Source organism: Drosophila obscura, unplaced genomic scaffold (genome assembly GCF_018151105.1).
Source record: "Drosophila obscura isolate BZ-5 IFL unplaced genomic scaffold, ASM1815110v1 contig_46, whole genome shotgun sequence".
NCBI classification, from domain to species: Eukaryota; Metazoa; Arthropoda; class Insecta; order Diptera; family Drosophilidae; genus Drosophila; species Drosophila obscura.
Window position 1 is genome coordinate 1,206,928 of NW_024542835.1, and position 20,725 is coordinate 1,227,652.

Sequence of the window (20,725 nt, forward strand, 5' to 3'; positions counted from 1 at the left end):
AAAAGGGCTTTTAAAATTAGGTAAAGGAATATTCAAAGAGCATGTACAAAAAAATCTCGCGTTCAACTAAATTGGTAATTTGATTAAGAAACCAAATTTGAAATGCGAAAAATGGTTATATATGTACATATATACATATACATATCTAGAGCCGTCCATGTCCATATTCGGATTAGGGGCACGGTGCCTGGTTATCCAGCCGTAAGATCAAGATGGGCACAAAAAAGGCAGTTGAACTAACAGTTAGTTTTTACGAATGACGACCCTGGTACGATTAAAAATTCAATTATTTCAGTTATTTGAGCCGGAAAAACCAAGAGAATCTTATTTTTTATTCAGATATTTTACTTTAAATGTTGTTGCACTGTTAAGTTTTTGTTGAGTGTTGAAACTGTTATACCCTCCGAAAATGTTTCTTCATGCTGCGGTGTTGTACGAAGTGTAGCTTGTAAATGTTGACCAGCATGTTTTGTTTCCGCAGCATGTTCGATAGAATTATTTTTAAAGTTTAATAACAATGTTTAAAGATCGATCCAATGCAAAATACCTTTGAGAAAAATGACAATGTATACATAATCTAGTGTCGATGTAGTTTCATTTTGCCTTCATAAAATGTTGCATATGGCAGGTTTTCTAGCAACATGTTTCGCAGCAACATTTACCGTGGCATGCCAGCAGCATGCTGCTGGACTCCACCTCGTTGTCGTGAAAACTTGTGACGTCACAGGATTCCAGCAACATACAGCAACATAAAATGGTATGAACATGTCGAGCAAAGTCGAGATACGTTCAAAACAAAAAAATTTTGAACACGGGCGGTCATGCGCGCGCAAATTGAACGAAACTTGAACTCAACTCGTGAACTTAAACATTAAACACTTAAGCACCGCCGACAAGGAAACAACGTAGTGTCCCACAAAAATATCGAATATTGTTCCAAAAATATATAAAATCAACATCTACGGTCGGCTGTAAATAAAATAAATAAATAAATAATATTATTCTCTGGCTTGCAGCAAGTCGGGGATATTTTGGGCTTTTGCGGGCCCAAGTAACTGAAATAACTGAATTTTGAATCGTCGAGCAAGGACGTCCTCAGCCTGGTGCGCGCAAGAAAAATTCGTCGCGGAAAGCCAGCGCGGGTAGAGTCGGTGATTTCATGGGCAACGTTAGATTCGAGTTCTTCGGAGAATTATATGAGCTGAAATGCAGTGACACATAATTATAATATTATTATTAAACCAGTGCAGCGAAAATTCAGTTCTTGCCAGTGCCACAAGTGCCATACGTAAATTAAATAAAACATAAACAGAACCAAGAGAACTTTGTAGCGGCATTTAATAAATTGAACAGTTCATCAAAGCGAAAAGTGTCAGAGAGCAGAGACGAGAGACCCACCGAAATGGCCGGCATCCGGAGAAATGTCTTCGTTATTGGATTACTTTACCTCCTAAGCGGCGCCCAGGCCCACCTAAACATCTTCCTGAATCTGCACGAGGTGTTGCGGCTAATCGGTGAGTTATCGCCCCAAGAGAATCGCCAAAGTCGGTTCCCTTTCCTCCTAGTTTCGGGGCTAGCAAATCGATTATCAATTAAGTAAACATTCATATGCTCTGTATATTTTCTCGCCATTTGTTTTGCCCTCATGTTCTTGGGTTTCATCTCTTGCATCTCTTGGTGTTCGACTGTGAGTCAGCCCCATGTAAAGATTATCAATCGTCCGTATCGCCCCAGTATCCGCTTCTTGAAGCTACCTCCTTCTGCTGGCAACTCAGATTATCCGGATAAATTCGTATACTCGTAGTTTTGGTGTGTGTGTTTTCAGTGGCTTCCATAATTTGGGGAGGGGATCGTATATCGTATTTATACAGATATTTAGTATCTTCACACTTATCAGACTCAACCTCGACCCAAGCCAGAAAGAAGCCTTCAATCCGCATCCCAAACACCTTTCCCCACTCTCACCACCTTATCTGTTCGCAGTCGTACTCCGAGTATTAAATCCTGCCAAAAAATGTCACCAGAGCAATAAAAGTGAGGAAAATTGTTTTACAATGTGTCGCAGGCCCAACAAAGAATTTACAGCCACCTCAGTTCGGGACTGTGTGTGCGCGACAGGGCCCTGCAGAAAAATCAGTAAATCAGTAGCCTGAGAAAGGGAAAGGGAAAGGAAGGGGTGAGGTGAGGTGACCGAGTAGGGACGGAGACCAAGTCCATGGGCCATGGGCTGTGAGCAATGGAATCGTAAAACACATGCAAAGTGTTTGTTTGCTCTGGAGATGTTTGCGCGCAGATAGGAAGCATTATCAAAAATTATGTTGTAAAATTTACAACACTCGTTGGGCGACGCCTCGCTGGCCCCACCAGTGTTCGGGCTGCGGCTGCTCGTGCAAACAGGCCAAGTGATTGATGGCCACAGCACTAGCACTAGGAGCACTGGAAGCACTGGGAGCACCAGGGGCTCGCGTCACTCTTGAATAACTGGGTAAATATTGGGACGAGTGCAACTCCAATTGAGGGGCTACTGCTAATCAGGCGCTTATCTGGGCAGTTATCACCGATGCCACTCGTCGTAATTCATGCAGTGCATTCGATGGTTGAGCTCTGGGGTAGGCGTAGGCACCTATCACCTATCACCTACACCTACACCTATTACCCGAGCGCCATGCCAGCAGACAATCAATCAGTGGCGCTGCCGATCTGCGGGTGTCTGCGGGGGAGACGTTGGTATTGGCCAGTCGCGGCCCTGCACTTGACGCGGCCCCAGATATTTATTAGTTGTGTCAGCAGCGTGTCAAACGAAATCAAAATTTAAACCCATTAAGCAGTTGCCGCTGTTCTTTTGCCCCAGCCCCTTGCCAGTGGCCAGAGGGGTTCTGGCCCGGCTCCGGCTTGGCTTTGGTTTGGTTTTGTTGGTTTGGGTTACGGATTCGGGTTGGGTTGGGTTTGGGTTTGGGCTGGGGAGACGACCCTCTCCAATTATTCAGCGGTGACAGCGGGTTGCATGCCTGACCTACTTCTGGCTCTCGGCTCCCTATATGCGATACTCTGCGATGTTTATACATATATGTATATACATACATATGTACATATGTATGTGCATATGGCTAGGTGTCATTTTATTTTTTCAGCGGTCGCTTCAAAAGCCTTTGTGTGAGTGCACATCAATTAAATTGTCAACCCAGCAAACCAGCAAAAAAGCGGAGGAGGAGGAGCTGGGCAGCAGCAGGGTCTGCGGCAGCAGAAGAAGCAGCGTTTTGTGCACTTGCAGCTGTAGCTGCAGCTGTGGGGAATGTGAAGGGGCGCGTCGCATGGCATTCACATTCACCGTTCGTTGGGTTAAATCTATCCGCCCCAAAAGCCCCACAGCCTGAGTGAAGTGCGCTCCAAATTGCTCTGCTCTATGTAAACCGTGTCATCAGGTGTGGATCGGACATCGGACATCATAGGTTCGTTCTACTCGGCTCTGCTGGGCGCTTCGGTGGCTCTGCTCGTTAGCGAAATGAGCGGATATGTAAAGTCGATCCGGTTGATGGATTCCGTTGCGGTGGCAGCGAGTGCCCAACAGACCCACCATAATGAAGGCCTGAGTCACAGAGAGGATTAAAGGAGGTTACATGCCCACAGAGTGGAAATTCGTTCCTAAAATGCCAAAAGATTCTGGCTCCAACTAGAATGGGGACACTGATGTCCGTAATTTCAGCTCAAATAGTCGTATGGAGGGCTTAACAAATAAACTTCCACCCGCATTCAAAACCAATCAGAAGTGTGCTAGATAAATCATTCATCATTTGAAACATTACCTCAACACTTTTCCTCATCTTTTGTCACCCAAAAGTTTCCTTCGCACCACGCCCAGGCCTGGCAAAACTTTGTGCAACTTTGAGAGTCCCTGCCATCTGTCTGCACAGATCCAGATCCACACCCGCATTCACATCCCCATCCCCACCGTCATCCCCATCCACTCATCCAATCGACAATTGCCAGTCACGTTTCGGGTCTGTCTATCAACACTTGCTAATCTCATGCCTCTCTAAACGATTTGACATTTTCCACTGGGCCAAAGAGATTCATCACTGCAGAGGAAAATGCTGAAAATCCAACTGCAGATTGTTGCCGACTCACGCTTGGCTAATAAAACCAAGAACATTTGGCTAAAAATACAGAACATATTTCGGCAAGTAATGTGAACTCAATTAGTAAAGAGCGTCATCATCATCCTCCCCATACTTGGGAGCCATTTGCCATTTGCCATTTGCAGGGGGAAAATACAGTTCGAGACAGAATAATTAATATTACAGTGGCATTCGAATCGGAGAAGGCAGTCTCTGTCTCTGCCACGAGAACATAAACAACTCAGCAAACTCAACTCAGTCCCGTCCCATGCCGTACCACTGCCAGGCTATGGGTGGGTGCGGTGCTGGCCCGCTGAGCGCAGCGAGTAATTGGCAAATGAACAACTCGGAGAGAAAGGATTAGAGGGAGCAGATGGCTGGAACCGTGTTGACGCTGTTGCAGTGACAAGCGCAAGGACGATGACGCAGCCAGCGGCAACAGCACTTGCAGCATTTTGCTCGCTTGGCGGAATCTCAGCTGCCACTTAAATCCTGCCGCGGATGCACACACGTGTCCGCCCCCATCACCCTACTCCTCGTCATCACCTACTGCAAGTCATTGGCTCTTCAGTGGCTTTCACATTACACTCGCCCCCGCCCGCCCCGCCCCGACCCTCCACGATCGCTGCATAAGCATTGGCCAAGCCAACGCACTTCACAGCAGCACCAACAGCTACGACCGTCGCGACGGTACGGTTAAAAATTGGTTATGGTTAGTTGGCCACGCCCCGCAACTGACGCCTCCACTCGCGCTTAATTGAATCACTAAATGATTTGCGGAAGTGGATGTTGTTGCCGGAGCAGAGCCGTGGCCTGTGACAATAATAGCGACAAAAACAAAAACAAAAACACAAACACAACCATTTCAACAGCCAACAAGCTGTCACATGTACATACATATGTATATATGTATGTATGTATGTGTGCTTGTTACCTGACACACGCATGCCACGGCGGACACTTGACCAGTTGCGTGGAATGGCAGGCAAAAATGAGAGGAGCGGGCAAGAACTCGTGTCTGCAATTTATGTAACCCCAAGAGCGTTTACATTTAGTTTAATAACTTAAGTAAAATATTAGACTGAAAGAATTTAATGTATTAAAAGTGATAAAATTATATGAAGAAAAAAGAAAAGAAGCTTAAATGGGATAAATTAGGAATCCAACTTCGGCATTGGCAACTGCCAATGACATTCTAGTCTAACTTCTGGTCTCAAATGTGAATCAATGCCATAACTAAACAAGATATACGTATATCTTTACCGAAAGATACCTATTTGTATTGGTTGATGTACAACTCTGGAAAATTCATGACATTCATGACAGCATAACACAATGTAACTGCAGTTCACTTAGTTTTATCTGGCACATATCCTTGCAGTAAAGTCGCACCAGGACGCAGTCTTTATTTAGCTGTAGTCCCGCTTCGGTAGAGTTTTATTGAACACTGCCAAGTGAAATGCTTCGAGAATCTTGGCTGTCAATCTATGTAATTTATGGCACTCGGCTATCACAAAAGGGCCCACAGAAATAAAGAAGAATTAAACTATCTGTAATTGCTTTCGGCCAGCCCGTTTGGCCAGGCTTTCAATTAAACTAAATTTATTTAAATTAAAATCATATTTCACATTCCCATTTAGCAGAGCACGCAACGCGCACACGAGCAACCCCTAAGAGACCCAAGAAAGAATTGTGGTTCCCTGTCATATCTCAAGTGCTTCCAAGCCCTCTCCGGTCTGTCCGGTCTGTCCGAGCTGTCCGAGCTTTCCGGACTGGTTATCAAATTAATTTAATCAGATCCAATTGTTTATGTTTTCGGATGGTTTTTTATCGGGTTTGTTTTTTTTTTTTTTTTTTTGCATGATTGGTGGTCGTCAGACACGAAAGGGGAGAGGCTGAGGCTGAGGCTCCGCTATAGCCCAACCCCGAACCCCCAACTCCCGCCCTCTAGAATGAGTTGCACCATTTCCAATTGAGTGTGCTTTTCCCTCAGCTCTGGCCACATTCATACTCGTGTACTCGCACTCCTTGGCTTCCCCCGCTCCTCGCTCCGACAATTATCGGCTAGACAAATTGTTGCGTCCGTTATGAGGCGGATTTAATGGCTGCCCCGGACTGATGCCAAACACATGTGGGCTGTGGAAATAATTTCTCATTTGGAATTTCCTCAGTATTTTTTTTGTATTTTGTTGAGTTTCGGGAAGGCCGAAACACAATTGAAGTGCGATTTTCATTTTGTCTGGGGGGGTGGGACGGATGGTGGGGACGGATTAAATCAAAGTAAAAGAGACTTAAGTACATGGTAATCCCTGGGAAATGGCCAAATCAGCTTGCCAAAAACGATTGTCTGCGAGGAGTAAGCTCGGGGCTGCAAAGAAATAAACGCATTTAATAATCTTCCTCCGTCGCTTTTGCGGGAGAAATCTTTTTCCCACAATCATGATGAGCGATTAGATGGGGTGTGGTGGGGTGGGGTGGGGTGGTGCTTGCTGATGGGGTGGGCAGATGCATCAGCTTAGCTGCAAATAAAACGTCTAAATAAACAAAGCCAAAAGCATTCGACGCGTGCACGGCAAAAGCAATTGTATCTTGTGGATACCTTCTGACACTCGCACTTACCCTCTCCTCACCCTGCCCGCCGAACTCTCCCCCCGTGTGGCCAAGGCCAGCACAGCAGAAGTGAGAAAAGTCGCACACAAGAATGACAAACGTTCCAGGCTCGTCATTCTCGTTCCTGGGTCTGGGTCTGGGTTGGTGGTGGCCTCCTCATTCTACCTTTGCAGCAAAAGCAAAACCAACAGCAACAGCAACAGCTACAGAAAAAGCAACGGCAATGCTACTTAATGGACCAGAAATGCGTCGTGCAAACAGAGCAGCCATCCCCAGTTCCCTGACCCTCGTCGCTGCGTATGCAAACAAACGGGAGGAACTGTGCCCGGAAGGGAAATGCGCGGCACCGTCAGGCAGAGGGTAGGGGAGTGGGTGAATGGAATGAGGATGAGGATGAGGGACCGACTCAATGGAAAGCAGGCGGACCCGAGCACTTGAGCACGCCGCAGCGTGGCTGAGTCCTGCTCTTACCCGAGCCGCCACTCCGACACCAAGCTGGAGACATGCCCGGACCAGGTCCACACACATACTCCATACACCCACCCCTGGTGCAGGCGATGGCTGAGATGAGACCTCCTTTCAGCTCCCGAACCCTCGCTGAACGGTTCGCTCGGAGAACGGGCCTGAAACCTCTGCCTGCAGGCTGCCTGCAGGCTGGCATTCCACTGATGGCGTGGCACAGTGGTTCGCGTCTAGAGGAAAGTGCATGCGACATGAGCGAGAATAAAGGACTCGGAGGGATTCCATTGTACCCACAAACATCCCTAAACCCTGAATGGAAAATGTTCTACGCTGCTCTGCTGCAATCCCAGCCTATTCTCACCCCACTGTGCACAGTGCCGTCAGCGGATCATATTTTTAATGCTGGCGAATTCCGAGTGGGCGCCTGCCTGCTTGGCCTGCCTGCCGCCACCCTCCCCTCCCCTCCCCTGCCCTCCGCAGAGGCGGCTCCTCACATGACTCTCGTAATGAGGCCGTAAATTATTTTTTATTATTTCGTATTTAATTTTTTCATTGGCTGGTATTGTTCCTTCTTTAGTCCTTTCCTGCGAAAGGACAGGGGTAGTAGCGGAGCGGGGAGGTGGCGCGTGTCTGGCATCCATTTGATGCTGGAATTGATTGTGGGAATATGATATGAGGTCTGGTGGGTGGTGCAGCACCTTGGGGCAGCAGTTGAGTGCAAATCGATATTCATCTTAAATCGAGAGTCGCTGTTCCCGGGCCAAACTTCCTCGAAACGAACGGCAAAGTAACGGGCATAACGGGCTTCTGTCAGGGAATCTATTAATATAATGCTAATTACTTTACGCACAATTTCGAGTATCTCCTCCATGGGTGGAGCACGCATACATACATACATACATACATACATACATACATACATACATACATACATACATACATACATACTCATGTATGTATGAGTGTACATACAAATATTACGAATGCAGCTTATTGGAAAATTTCACACGCCCGCACAAGTTTGCTCAGCAGTCGCAGAAGCAGCTCCAGAAGCGCTCCCAGAAGCAGGGGCACCATTAGCTGCTTCCCACGCACTGGGATGGGATGCGATGAGGGGAAAGGAAACTCTCTTTCTCTCTCTCTCCAAGAGAGTGGAGTGTGTGTGTTCTGATAACATTTCTGGCAATTAACAATTTTTGGAGCACTTAAGGGCCGCAAAAATGATGTGCATGTGGGGGCCTAATGGGTAATAATGAGGGATTGCATCGAATGGGTTGGGAGGGGATCAGCGCAGGGCTGAAGCAACAGCTGAGGAGGGGCTGGCTGGGGATCGGGATTGTGACTATGGGTACGGTTGTAGTGGATATTCAGGCTATCAGTAAGTCTATAATAGATACAGCTTCCTTGGGGGCTTCTATTCTCCGCCAAAATGCATGGGAATGTGGAGGGTATCGTGTCCCATGGAAATGTGCCTGAATACGCCACTAAAAATACATCCGAAGTATTTAAAAACTGATTGCCAATGCGGTTCAGGCAATAAAATCTGTCGGAGCGCATCGAATTTTGGAATTCCGATTCCTTCGCTTCGACCCACTGATCGTTTGTGTGGCTCGGTTCCGCCTTGTCAGGGCGCGCCGTGATGGCTCGCAACACTCTCGACATGTGCCGAATGCTGTTCCACAATTTTGCGCCAATCAAAATATACAAGAGAACAGCACCCCCCGCCCAGTCGCAGCTCCCAGCAACAGCTTTGACCAGATAATTGATGTCTTCAATCGGACTGAGGCTGGGGAACCTCTGCTGGTTCCTTACTCGGAATTCGTCTGTCACGCGTGAGGGAAACTTCACATGGCACGTGAAGGGAGCAGAGCGGGGCGGACAAGAATCCTGATTATTTTGCGGTTTATTTTAAGTTTAATTAAGCGATGATACGGAATATTTATAAATTTCATTTCATCTGAGAAGAGCAAAGCGAAACGGCAGTCTCTGTCTCTGTCTCTGTCTCTGTCCCTGTCCCTCCCCTGTTCCACTCCCATGTAAGTGTGAGTGTGCGTGTGAGTGTGCTCGCTATGGCCCATGGGTATTCAGTAGATTCGTTCCGCGGCGAATGCAATTCGCTTTGCGTTCTGCCGTGCATTAGTCGCGGTTATTATCATGTCTGCTCGCCCTGTCTCCCTGTCTCCTTGTCGCCCCTATCTTCTTTCTCTTTCTCCTTCTCCTTCTCTTGGGTGCGTTTGTTTGGACAGCCAAATGGGCGTTGAGTGTCTGTTTGAGTTGGGTGTGTCGAAAGGAAGACAAAGACAGAGAGAGAGAGAGAGAGAGAGGAACAGAGATGGAGAGGAACAGAGATGGAGAAGGAATGAGGGGTATTAGCAACATTAACACATTAACATATTTAAATGTGGCATAAGCCAGGGGTGGCGGGGCGGCCGATGAATAAATAAGTGAATGAACGAATGCATTCAAATGGAAATCTATTAAGTGAGCGGAAAAGGAGCGGACTCAACAGCTTCTGAATTCGCCTTGGAACAGGAGCAGCGGGTGCCCAAGTGGGTGGGTGGCTACCCATCACTACCCCATTTGCTGTTCCATTTAACTTGCGATAAACTGCCCGAGATCCCATGCAATTATCTCACCGCTAAGCTGTGTTAATTATATCTGCACCTCGACTGTGTATTCCTCTCACACGCCACTTATCCACCATCCACCATCCACCAGAGTTGATGAGTCGAATGGACCACAGAGGAGGGGAAATCAGGCAAAGGATAAACGGAAACAGGGAAGAATACTCGTAGCGAAAGCACATCCCCACCTCCCCCTGTCCGGCCACTGTCCGTGTGTGGGATTCGGTAAAAAAATTGTATTTTCCATTTGTCTCCTTCTCCTGCTGCCTTGTCACGTTTACAAGATGATAAAGTAAAGCCCAAAGCACTTTTCAGCAACGAATGAAAATATACCCAAAGTACACGTACATATGTATGTATGTATGTTTGTGTACATACATACCTTTATACGTATGTATTTGTATTTGTATTTGCTTGACCCAAAAAACACTTACTCTTCCAGGCCCAAACAAAGGCCGAAAACTTTTCACGCTTGCCGCACCAGAAGAAGGTGCGGGGTGTAGACAGTGTCCACTTCAGTGGCAGCCACGCCTCCTACACCAGTGAGTGCCACCAATGCAACAATGCTAATCTGCACTTCCAACTCCTCTTCCCTGTCCCCTCTCCCCTCTCCCCTATTCCCACTTCCCGCTCTGCCATCCGCTCTTTTTGGCTTATTGTTTGCCTCCCAGCAGCTGCTCGGCAAAAAGTCAATACGACCGAGTCCGTGTCCGTGTCCGTGTGCTCCTCACTCGGTCAGAGTCATAAATTACAGCATCCCGGGGGTGCTATTGAAAAATATGTGCGTTGGTTCTCCTCCAGCAACTCCAGCAACTCCAGAATCACACCGAGAGAAACACAAAGCGTTATGGAGATGTCAGGAACAATAGGGAGCAACTGGAAGATAAATCAGGAATGTTCCATGTCCCCATGGCCAATGACTGCTCTGACTGTTCTCCCAGTGTAGGCACTCGCATCGCCTCGCTGTTTGTTTTGGGCTGTGTGCGATGCGATGCCCCGAGGTGCCTGCTAACTGCTCCTGCTGCCTTGTCAAAAATTGTTCATAAATTCTACCTCAAAGGCTCGCCCCTGCCCCCTACGCCGGCCCGAACTCCGAAAAATTTCAGCACAGGAAGTTTCTGTTTACTTAAGGCTCGCAAAGCACACAGAAACAAATTCACATACGACTTTGCGAGTTTCTGTGGAATGTCTTTGGACCGGCGACCACCCATGGATGCAAATCCATGCCAAGCCGCAACGCCATTAGAAGCTGACCCAGGCAGGCCGAACGTAAACCGCAACGAAAGCTCCCATCTCCACCTTCAACTGGGCCACACACTCTGGGGGCACCTGCTCTCCTCTCGCCATCCCATCACCGAGCACCGAGCACCGCCCTCGCTTTATGACTTAACATACATTTTATGACAGCGCCTAGACACCGATACACAGATACAAGAGATACAGATACTGGCGGAGACGGAGACGGATCCCTCAGCTAAAGGTGATAAAAATTTCATTACGTCACGCAATGCACAAGAAGGAAGGGGAAGAGCCAGAGCAAGAGCGAGCCAGCGGTATGTGGCAACATTGCCTGGAAAATTGAAAGAAAACTTTGCACCAGTGGCAAGTTAATGGCTGCCTCTGTCCCAGCGTTTCTGTGGGGGAAATCACTGTCATGGGAGAGAGCTGATGGGGATGAGGGGCAGGACTGATGGATATGTGGCTGGCTGTTGCCATACGGGTATCTGCCACGATTCCCTGCGGCTGTTGCTGGTTTGCTGGTTTGCTGCTGCCGCTTCACCAGGTGTTGGTGCCTTCTATCTGGTCTCTCGGATAATAATCACATTTACTTCTCCAGATAATCACATTAAATTTAAGACCCTCCCTGTTAATGCTCCTTTTGATTTTTTTATGAGTTCATAGGACTCACTTCACATCACATGGCATCGCTTCGAATCGGCTCGGTTCACTCCCTCGGACGCCTGCCAACCCTGTGATTCGGAGTGGCAGCGGGAGTCCTGTGTCGACTTCCAAGTTGCGGCTTGGTTGGGGTGGCGCACCTGCTCCAAGCACTTGAGCCGTATTTGAGGGTATTTTGTAGCAGATATCGGCCAAGTAGCTCGGGCATTAGATTAATTACAGATTAGTGGGGGAATAATTAAGCTGTTTAAGTGTCTTGACCCGAATGGGATCAGGCGAGGTGCGGTTGGTTGGGTGGGCGATGGCAAAGTCCTTTGGAGGCTTTCATTTATTTTTTGCAATTCGTAGGAGTATCGGCCATTGGGCAGGGAATTCTACACCCTAGATATCTTGAGACAAGATTCTCTTCTCGCAAGTTTTCATCAATGGTTCCTCTGAATCAGAGAGGTTTACTGACCCCCAGTCGCTTCCGATTTCGATCCTGATCCCTTTCCCTTTCCCAGTACAGGCGGAATTTACATTTTTAATTGAAAGAAAGAGAAGAGACCTAACGAAGCTTGAGACAGACGCCCCAGATCACATTCCCATTCCCATTGCCATTCCCATTGCTTGCAAGAACCATAAATGTAATGCGTTTCTTTTATGGGCTTTGTCATAGAAATCTACAAGCGTTTGGTAACATAATTTATGCACCACTGCAGGCAGCCTCGCAGAATTTATGGTGCTGACCAGGCCAAGACCAGGCGCGGAAGGCGCGGAAGGAGGGAGTCTTCGATGAAGAGGCCGCGTCGAGGTGATAATGTAAAAGAAAATACACAGCTCTGGAGTGGGGAGTTGCAGGGCCGGACTGGGACATGATGATTGCGTTTGTGCTGCAGGCGGGCAATAAGAAAAGGTAGGAACAGAACCAGCAGCAGCAGCAGCAATAGCTCCGTGATGCTGGATGCAGAGCCAGGCCAGGCCAAGACTCAGACTCATACCCAAACACAGACGCAGACGCAAAAGCATACGCAAACGCAGGAAGGGAATGGGGAAAATAAATTGCAGCTGCTCGAGCGGGCGATGAAATACAAATAGAAATACTTGGCAGCTACTGGATGAAGTTGCCACACAGCCTGCGCCTGACTGGCAGACTGGAAGACTGGCAGACTGTCAGAGAGGAGCCCCAACGTTGCCTGGCTGGAGTCACTTCACATGTCCTTTGGCTTGTTTGTCTTACACTCTGACGCTCTGCGGATCGCAACCGAGCGGAGCGGAGCGGAGTGGAGTGGAGTGGAGCGGTGCAAGCTGATGATAAGTTGTTTGGTCAGACAGCGCTCTGCGAGGAGGCCTTCTTAACCACCAAGCCAAGCCAGCCAAGCACGAATCATGACCATTTGAGCATAAAAATTGCCTTACCTTGGTCTTCATTCGCTGTCTGCCCTGTTCACTGTCGAGGAACCAGGCACCAGGCACCAGGCACCCGGCATCCATGTCTGCTCTTGACCTTTTATGGTGAGACTCAGACTCAGACTCAGAGTCGAACTCCACTCGACTCCACTGCGATTTAATCAGCATCCTCGACTAACATATAATTTGGAGAATTGCAAGCTGCATTTTAGCAGTTCGTTTGAGCATCAAAGGAATGCGATAGAAGAAAGGGAGGAGGAGGCTTGAGTTATGATGAGCCAGCCTTTGGCTTAGACAAATTTGCGGCTCTTGGTCTTGGTATGCAGATGGGGATGGAGATTGAAATGGCAAAACCCATTAGATGTCTGCCCAACCCTCGTCTCTCCACCCCCCGAATGGCCCATCCGAAAGCGGCCCTAAATCAGCATCAGCTTCTAGGCCAATGCCCAACCAAATGTCATCATCAGCCTCAGCCTCAGCCGCGGGCCGAGTCAGATAACTCCCCCAGATAATAATAAAAATGTCGTCTGACTTTAGACTCTGTACGACGCGTCGTCTCTCCCTCCCTCCCTTCTCTCCACCCTCCACTGTCCCTGTCCCTGTCACTGTCTCTGTTTGGGGAAAGGGCTCTCGCTTGGGGTCTGCTTTAATGCACAACATATTCATGTGTCAAAAGACAATTTCGGATTTATGGCCTGCGAAATCCCCACCCCCCCACCACATCAGATGCAAACACAGTCCCAAAACCCTAACAGACGAGAGTGACGCAATGTGGGCGAGCGAACAACAGAAAAAAATATGTTAAGAAAGCATAAAATGATATCCAAACTACCCACTACTCGTTTGATATGGTCTGGTTCTGGTCTGGCTCGGGTCTGGCTCGGCTCTGGTCTGGTCTGGTCTGGTCTGGTCTGCTCTGGTCTGGCCTGGAAATCTCACTCATGTCTGGCTTGGGTTTGCATAAATTAGGATCCGGACGGGTTGCTGAAAGGCGGCGAGATGGGGGAACACTCGCACGAGTTTTCTGGGGCTATTGGGGAGCTCACAAAATTGGCAATTCTTTTCCTTTTTTCGGTTTGTGCGTTAGCCATGGCGTTTTTAGGGTTGTAATTGAAATTAAATAGATGTCGTGCCATGAATTCAAATCGCTTTCGCTGAGGCTGTGACTGTGGATGTGCAAGCCGTTGTGGAACTCGAACAGTTGAATGGATTTATTCCAGCGACGGAGAACGAATTTCCGAGACGTTTTTAGCCAAATTAAAGCCATTTTTTTGTCTGTTATCCGACAGAGATTTCCCCGCTGTAAGTCAACTCTTCCATCGCCACTGGCCCAGCGGGAGACGCAATTGCTTTCGTCTCCCTTTTATTCCTTTTCCCTATTTTACTTCGCGCAGCTAAAACTTTTACTTTTCGCCCAGCGTCGAATTTATGTGTCAGTGGCACTTCAAGTAGAAGTTTTCGGGAGCTGCTGGCGCCTCTCCACTGCCCCCACGCCTTCCCCGATTGATGGGTGCTGGGCAAAATCGATTTTCCTCACGGCACCTGCCCCACCATGCTCCGCCTGCCTGGCATCTACTTCATTTGCTGGGCAATCCACACTAATTAGCACTAGACCCTGGCGTTGAAATGCAAAACGCGTCGCGCGGGGCTGAGGCTTGCTATTGGGGTTGGTCCCAGTCCCAGTCCCAGTCCCAATTGCTATTACTTGTCTATAATTGTGTGGGGTAATGGGTGGGGTGGTGCGGTGCGGTGCGGAAAGGAATTTAAATTGTAATTGTTCCAAAAGCTTCAAGGTTTTTATTCTGAATTTTCCTTAAATTTCTGCGCTTTCACATTCTACGAGCTGCACCTCACATGTCTGAGGCCCATTAACCCCTTGGCCCCCCCCGTCGCGAGGCAGTTATCATCAGCTCTCTATCTCTGCCGACTCAGTTCATTATGCGACAGTTTTTCATATCTACCCCCAGACCTCGAACTCCGACTCCGACTCCGCCTCCAGCTCCAGCTGCAGAGCCAGAGCCAGCTCCCCTCCCTGCTAGGGCATCGCTACTAATTACATTTCCAGAGTGCAAACGAAGCGTGCAAGGAGCCGTAGAGGCAGTGCTGGAGAGCTGGAGTGCCTGGTCCTGGCCCTGGTCTGGGTGCCGGGCTTGTCCCCACTAATTAGTACGATATGAATATATAGACCGCTTTATGCACTACCTTCTCTCTCTCTCCCTCTCTCTCTCTGTGGGTGCCATGAATAGGCCGAAGCATAAGTGGAATAAATTAAAATAAAATGTACAAGAATAAAATGTAACTGCGACGGGGGTTGGGCAGGGGCAGGGGCAGGGGCGACGGCAACTGCAACTGCGATAAAAATCTACAATAAACATTGCCACTCGCTGCAGCGGCGCACGGGTGCAGACGGGGCATGCAACGCACACATGCAGCAGCAGCAGCAGCAGCCAGGCAGCCTTAATTAAGCATGAACATTTAACCTGCCCACCGGGCCACGCCTACGCGGGAGGGGGAGTGTCGGAGTCGCATGTCTTGGCCAGGGGTCCGCGGTCCGCTCTGGTCCTAAATTTTGATTGATTTATTGAGCTCCACGCAAGGCAGGGTTCGTTGTGAGGGAGGGGTCACTGCCACCGTCACCCCTTAACACGAGTAATGAGTAATCGTACGGCTAATTAAATTAAAAGTGCATTGTGAGACGGGCAGGCAGGCAGGCAGGCAGGCAGGTAACAGTTACAGCCTCGGAGTAGGGGGCAGGGGCAGCGTACAACATGCACAAGCTGTCAAAACTATCAGATCAATTTAGATACAATGCAGATACGCACAGGGAGGGAGAGACACCCTTAGACAGGTGTCTGTGCTGGGGTGCTGCGTACCTACCCGCTACCCGGGCTCAGTTAACGTAATAAACTGATACATACATATACATGTATAATATCCAACTTATCTGCTGACTGTTTACAAAATACACGAGAGGGAGAAACACTTTGAGGCGAGTGCCGGAATGCCATTTGACTCCTTCGATCTGTCACTGAAGTGTCTCGAGGGACAGATATTGGCCGAGCCCCGAGTGGGAGGGGAAATCAATTCACCACGCCCTCGCCCACCCACAGGAAAGGGAGCAGAAGAAAACGGTTTATCCTTGGTGATTGATTATGCAGACGTCTCCGGGTGACTGGGCGAAAAGTTCTTCCCTGATTCGTAGGGTCACAGTCACAGTCACTGTGACTGTTGCAACATGCAACATGCAACAAGCATTGCTAACGGATTTTGCCTTCTCTCTTGTTCCTTGTAGGCGTCTCCGCGGAGCTGTACTATGTGCGGGAGGGAGCCATCAACGACTACGCCCTGAACTTCGCCGTTCCCGTGCCGGCCAACATCAGCGACGTGACCTTCACGTGGCAGTCGCTGGTGGAGCACCCGCTGCCGTACAGCATCAACGTGGCCACCTCGGATACGGACGTGCTGCCCCGCCCGCTGCTGAACATCTCCCGGATCGGGGACGTGCCGCAGGAGCCGCAGACCTGGGGCATCGCCCTCAAGTGCTCGGGCACGCGCAACGCCGAGGTCACCGTCACCATCAACGTGGAGGTGATCCTTGACCGGGCCACCAACAACAACACGAACCTGATCTTCAAGCGCAAGAAGATCTGCCTGAAGGAGGAGCAGGACAGCGCCCACGAAGAGTACGACGACGACGACGTGCTGCAGCCGGCCTTGGGCGGCCACGAGGACGTTCACTATGTCGACCACAACGAGGAGCACGTCGTGGCCAACGGGCACTTGGCCCCTAGTGCCAAGGATCACGACAAGGAGAAGCACCGGAATGCGGTGACCGAGCCACCACCAAATGTGGGTCGGGGCAATGGCAATGGCAATGGGAATGGAAATGGGAATGCGGGCGGCTCCAAACGGGACTTCGATCCGATGCTGAGGGAGAACCTGGTGCCGCCGGCCAGCGGCCTGGTGACCCTGATTGTGGGCGGCATCCTGGCCCTGGTGCTCGTGTCCACCCTCATTCTGATCGCTTACTGTGCCAAGGGTCCCTCCAAGCGCCATCCCTCGAACGGGGTGCACTTGATCAAGACCTCCAGCTTCCAGCGACTGCCCACGATCTCGTCGACCGCCCACAACTCGATCTATGTCTGCCCCTCGACCATAACACCCACCTACGCGACTCTGACGCGGCCCTTTCGCGAATATGAGCATGAGCCTGAGGAGTTCAACCGCCGTCTCCAGGAGCTGACAGTCCAGAAGTGCCGCGTGCGTCTCTCCTGTCTCGTGCAGGAGGGAAACTTTGGGCGCATCTATCGCGGCACTTACAATGACTGTCAGGAGGTTCTGGTTAAGACTGTGGCGCAACACGCCAGCCAGCTGCAAGTGAACCTCCTGCTCCAGGAGTCCATGATGCTCTACGAGGCCATCCACCCGAACGTTCTCTCCGTGCTGGGCATCTCCATCGAGGACTACGCCACCCCGTTCGTCCTGTATGCTGCCACGGGCAGTGTCCGCAACCTGAAGACCTTCCTGCAGGACCCCTCGTACGCTCGCAGTGTGACCACCATTCAGACGGTGCTGATGGCCTCCCAGCTGGCCATGGCCATGGAGCACCTGCACAACCACGGCGTCATCCACAAGGACATTGCGGCCAGGAACTGTGTGTAAGTAGAGCCGCCGAATGGGATCTCTGGGCCCTGTCCCTGCACCGAGCTACGATCTAAGGAGCGCCTTTGCCATCCTCCATCTTTTCTCCCTCAGGATCGATGATCAGCTGCGCGTCAAGCTGACGGACAGTGCCCTCAGTCGGGACCTGTTTGCCGGGGACTACAACTGCCTGGGCGATGGCGAGTATCGACCCATCAAGTGGCTCTCCCTGGAGGCCCTTCAGAAGTCCCACTACAACGAGGGCAGCGACGTCTGGTCCTTCGGCGTCCTCATGTGGGAGATGTGCACGCTGGGCAAGCTGCCCTACGCCGAGATCGATCCCTATGAGATGGAGCACTATCTCAAGGACGGCTATCGACTGGCCCAGCCCTTCAACTGCCCTGACGAGCTGTAAGTGTACCTCAGACCCATATTCGTATACCCAAAGCCCGCCCGTCTGTTCGCGTCTCGTTGTGGACTGTTTCCGGCGTTTGCTGGCGTTTGCTGGCGGAGTTTCCCCAGTGTTTTTCCCGTACTAAAGTAGTGCATTATTTCTGTTTTCTCATCACATGCAGCTTCACGATCATGGCCTATTGCTGGGCCTCGATGCCGGCCGAGCGACCCTCGTTCAGCCAGCTGCAGATCTGCCTCTCGGAGTTCCACACCCAGATTACCAGATATGTTTAACCAGCGGTGCTGAAGCATGCCAAGACCTGTAAATACAACAAGAGGCGACGTCGCAAGATATTCCAGCAGACCACGTCGTCCACTCTGTTCCCAAAGACATATTTAAAAGGTAGCGCCTAGAGCGGGGCTCGCACCTACTTGCAGCTAGACCGCAGATCCCCGCACGTACCACATATATGGTACGATTATGAAGATAGTTACGTATTTATGCAGAAGCAGTGGGAGTGGGTGTGTTGGGCAACCGGAGCGAAGCGAGGAAGAAGATCTCAGAAAGAGGAACCACCAGAGGCCAACAACCCGACGATGCTCTCCCCATATATGCAACTCTTTTAATTGTAGGCTAGCGTGTAAGGACAAGTGACATTTCAATGCATTTCAAACGATTAGAAGATACAGAACATACGAGTACACGCCCTAACACCCTTAAGCCCTGGCATCCCCCCCTGTTGTAGACCCTCTAATACTCTGTAAGAAGAGCTAGTAAGGCCCAGTAAAGGCCAGGTAAAAGTTTCAATGAATTTCAACATAAACTAAAGCAAATAAAACAAATAAACATACGGATAGTAATGCATGCATAGCCCCAGTACTAGGATAGGAACCGATCCGCACTGTCAGATTGTCTGTCGCGCGTTTTGGTCGAGTAGCTTCGAGCAGAGAGAGCTTGAAGGAGCAGTCATTATAAATACGGACACTAGTGCACTAGCGGGATACCAATACAATACCGGAACGTATATCTACCATATGTAAGTGTATTCACGTGTACGTACATGTCTAAGAACCGTAGTGCTAGTACGTATAAGCCCGTAAATATTTGTCTAATGTTAGTGCACATGCGATAACTCCCCCACAGATCCCTCCCTTTCTCAGTTGGAGAGAGTTTTCCAACCACCTTCCCCACCTTCCCCACCCCACACTCCCTCCCACACCCCTTACAGACTTAAGTTGTACCTTTTTTGTGTAATATACTTAAGCAGATGGCATTAGGTGCTAAGTTATTGCTATGATTTGCATTGCAAGACACAAGAGAAATACCATTTCAATAAACGTCCGTGCATAATATTTAAAACACAACCAAATGGACTCCTTGATAAGTGCGGGGGGAACTGGGAAATCGGAATGGGAGCATGAGCATGGGCATGCCATCGCGTCGCTATGGAGCAAGCCCTTGGTAAAGTAAGTAAAACATTTCCATTCGGGGGCAACAATTGAGTCGGGCCACGACCACGGCCACGCCCGTCACTTAGCCTAAAACAACGTGCTCTAAGAGCAATGTGCTGTTTGGTTACCCTACACCTACACCTACACCTACAGCCTAAGCACCAGCACCTGCACCACATCTCCAAGAGCCGTACACAGCCCAACCAAAACCGAAATGGAAGGCAACCCAACCCAACCCAACCCAATGGAAGGCTACGTAACAGAAGCAATCTCTTTGCGTATCCAGGCGCACGGGCAACACAAAAGGCATGTAATGCCAACTGCCTATTTGAGGCGAGGAGTGAGAGAAATGTGGGTATGGTCCCGGTCCTGCTCCTGGTTCTGGTTCTGGTTCTGATCCCTGCCCGCACACCTGCACGTGGAATGGGAGCAAAGCCGTGGCATGCCTTTTGATTGCCATGCTGACACTACTTAGTTTTTGGCACGTCATGCTGGGGACATGATGTTGGCAGTGTCCTTTTTAATATGCCTGTCACACCACCACCAGCCAGAGAGAGAGGAGAGGACTAGTTTGTGTCCTCCTCGGGCCAGCCACCGGCACCGGGCAGACATCACTTAAAAAACGTTCGCCGAACGCTGCTCGCTCGGCACGTGCCCCGTGCACCAGTGGCATTTAGCTAAAGCCACTACGCAAATCGAAAGCTAATAAGTATAATGTCACAGAGTGTGGAGCAGCTCCACGATCCACGCTCCACACCCCACACTCCACGCGAAAGTGGATTATATTAAGTTCGCAGAGCTCGGGCTTTATGCTGAATTTGAATGGGAGAACACAATTTAAGCTGCAGGCTAATTTCCCCCACCCAAAATCACGATTCGGACCCCTGCATAATGTAGAATGTTGTACGAACTCATAGTACTCGTACACGGCAGTAATTCTTGAATTCTGTGGTCCATATACCCGTAAGTCAATCGCAAACTGTTGATGGAATTCCGCTCATGTTATTGATGACCAAGGAAAACAGCAGCTTGGTCAAAGGCCTCTCCCTTTTGTGACCAGATTGGCCAGAAGAACGACGGAAGTTTTCCAACTCTCAAAAGTTTCAAGAGATATCGATGAAAGAGTTTTTGAGAGAGATC

General features: G+C 49.5%; 1 protein-coding gene across 1 annotated transcript; it reads left to right on the forward strand.

Annotated features, from left to right (window-relative positions):
• Nucleotides 1-780: 780 nt before the first annotated feature.
• On the forward strand, nucleotides 781-19,498 carry LOC111081209 (tyrosine-protein kinase Drl). The gene is made up of 4 exons (XM_022377200.2): nucleotides 781-1,514; nucleotides 16,392-17,757; nucleotides 17,855-18,151; nucleotides 18,316-19,498. Exons 1-4 carry the CDS (start codon nucleotides 1,403-1,405, stop codon nucleotides 18,425-18,427), a joined length of 1,887 nt encoding a protein of 628 aa, XP_022232892.1. The 5' UTR covers nucleotides 781-1,402; the 3' UTR covers nucleotides 18,428-19,498.
• Nucleotides 19,499-20,725: the final 1,227 nt, after the last annotated feature.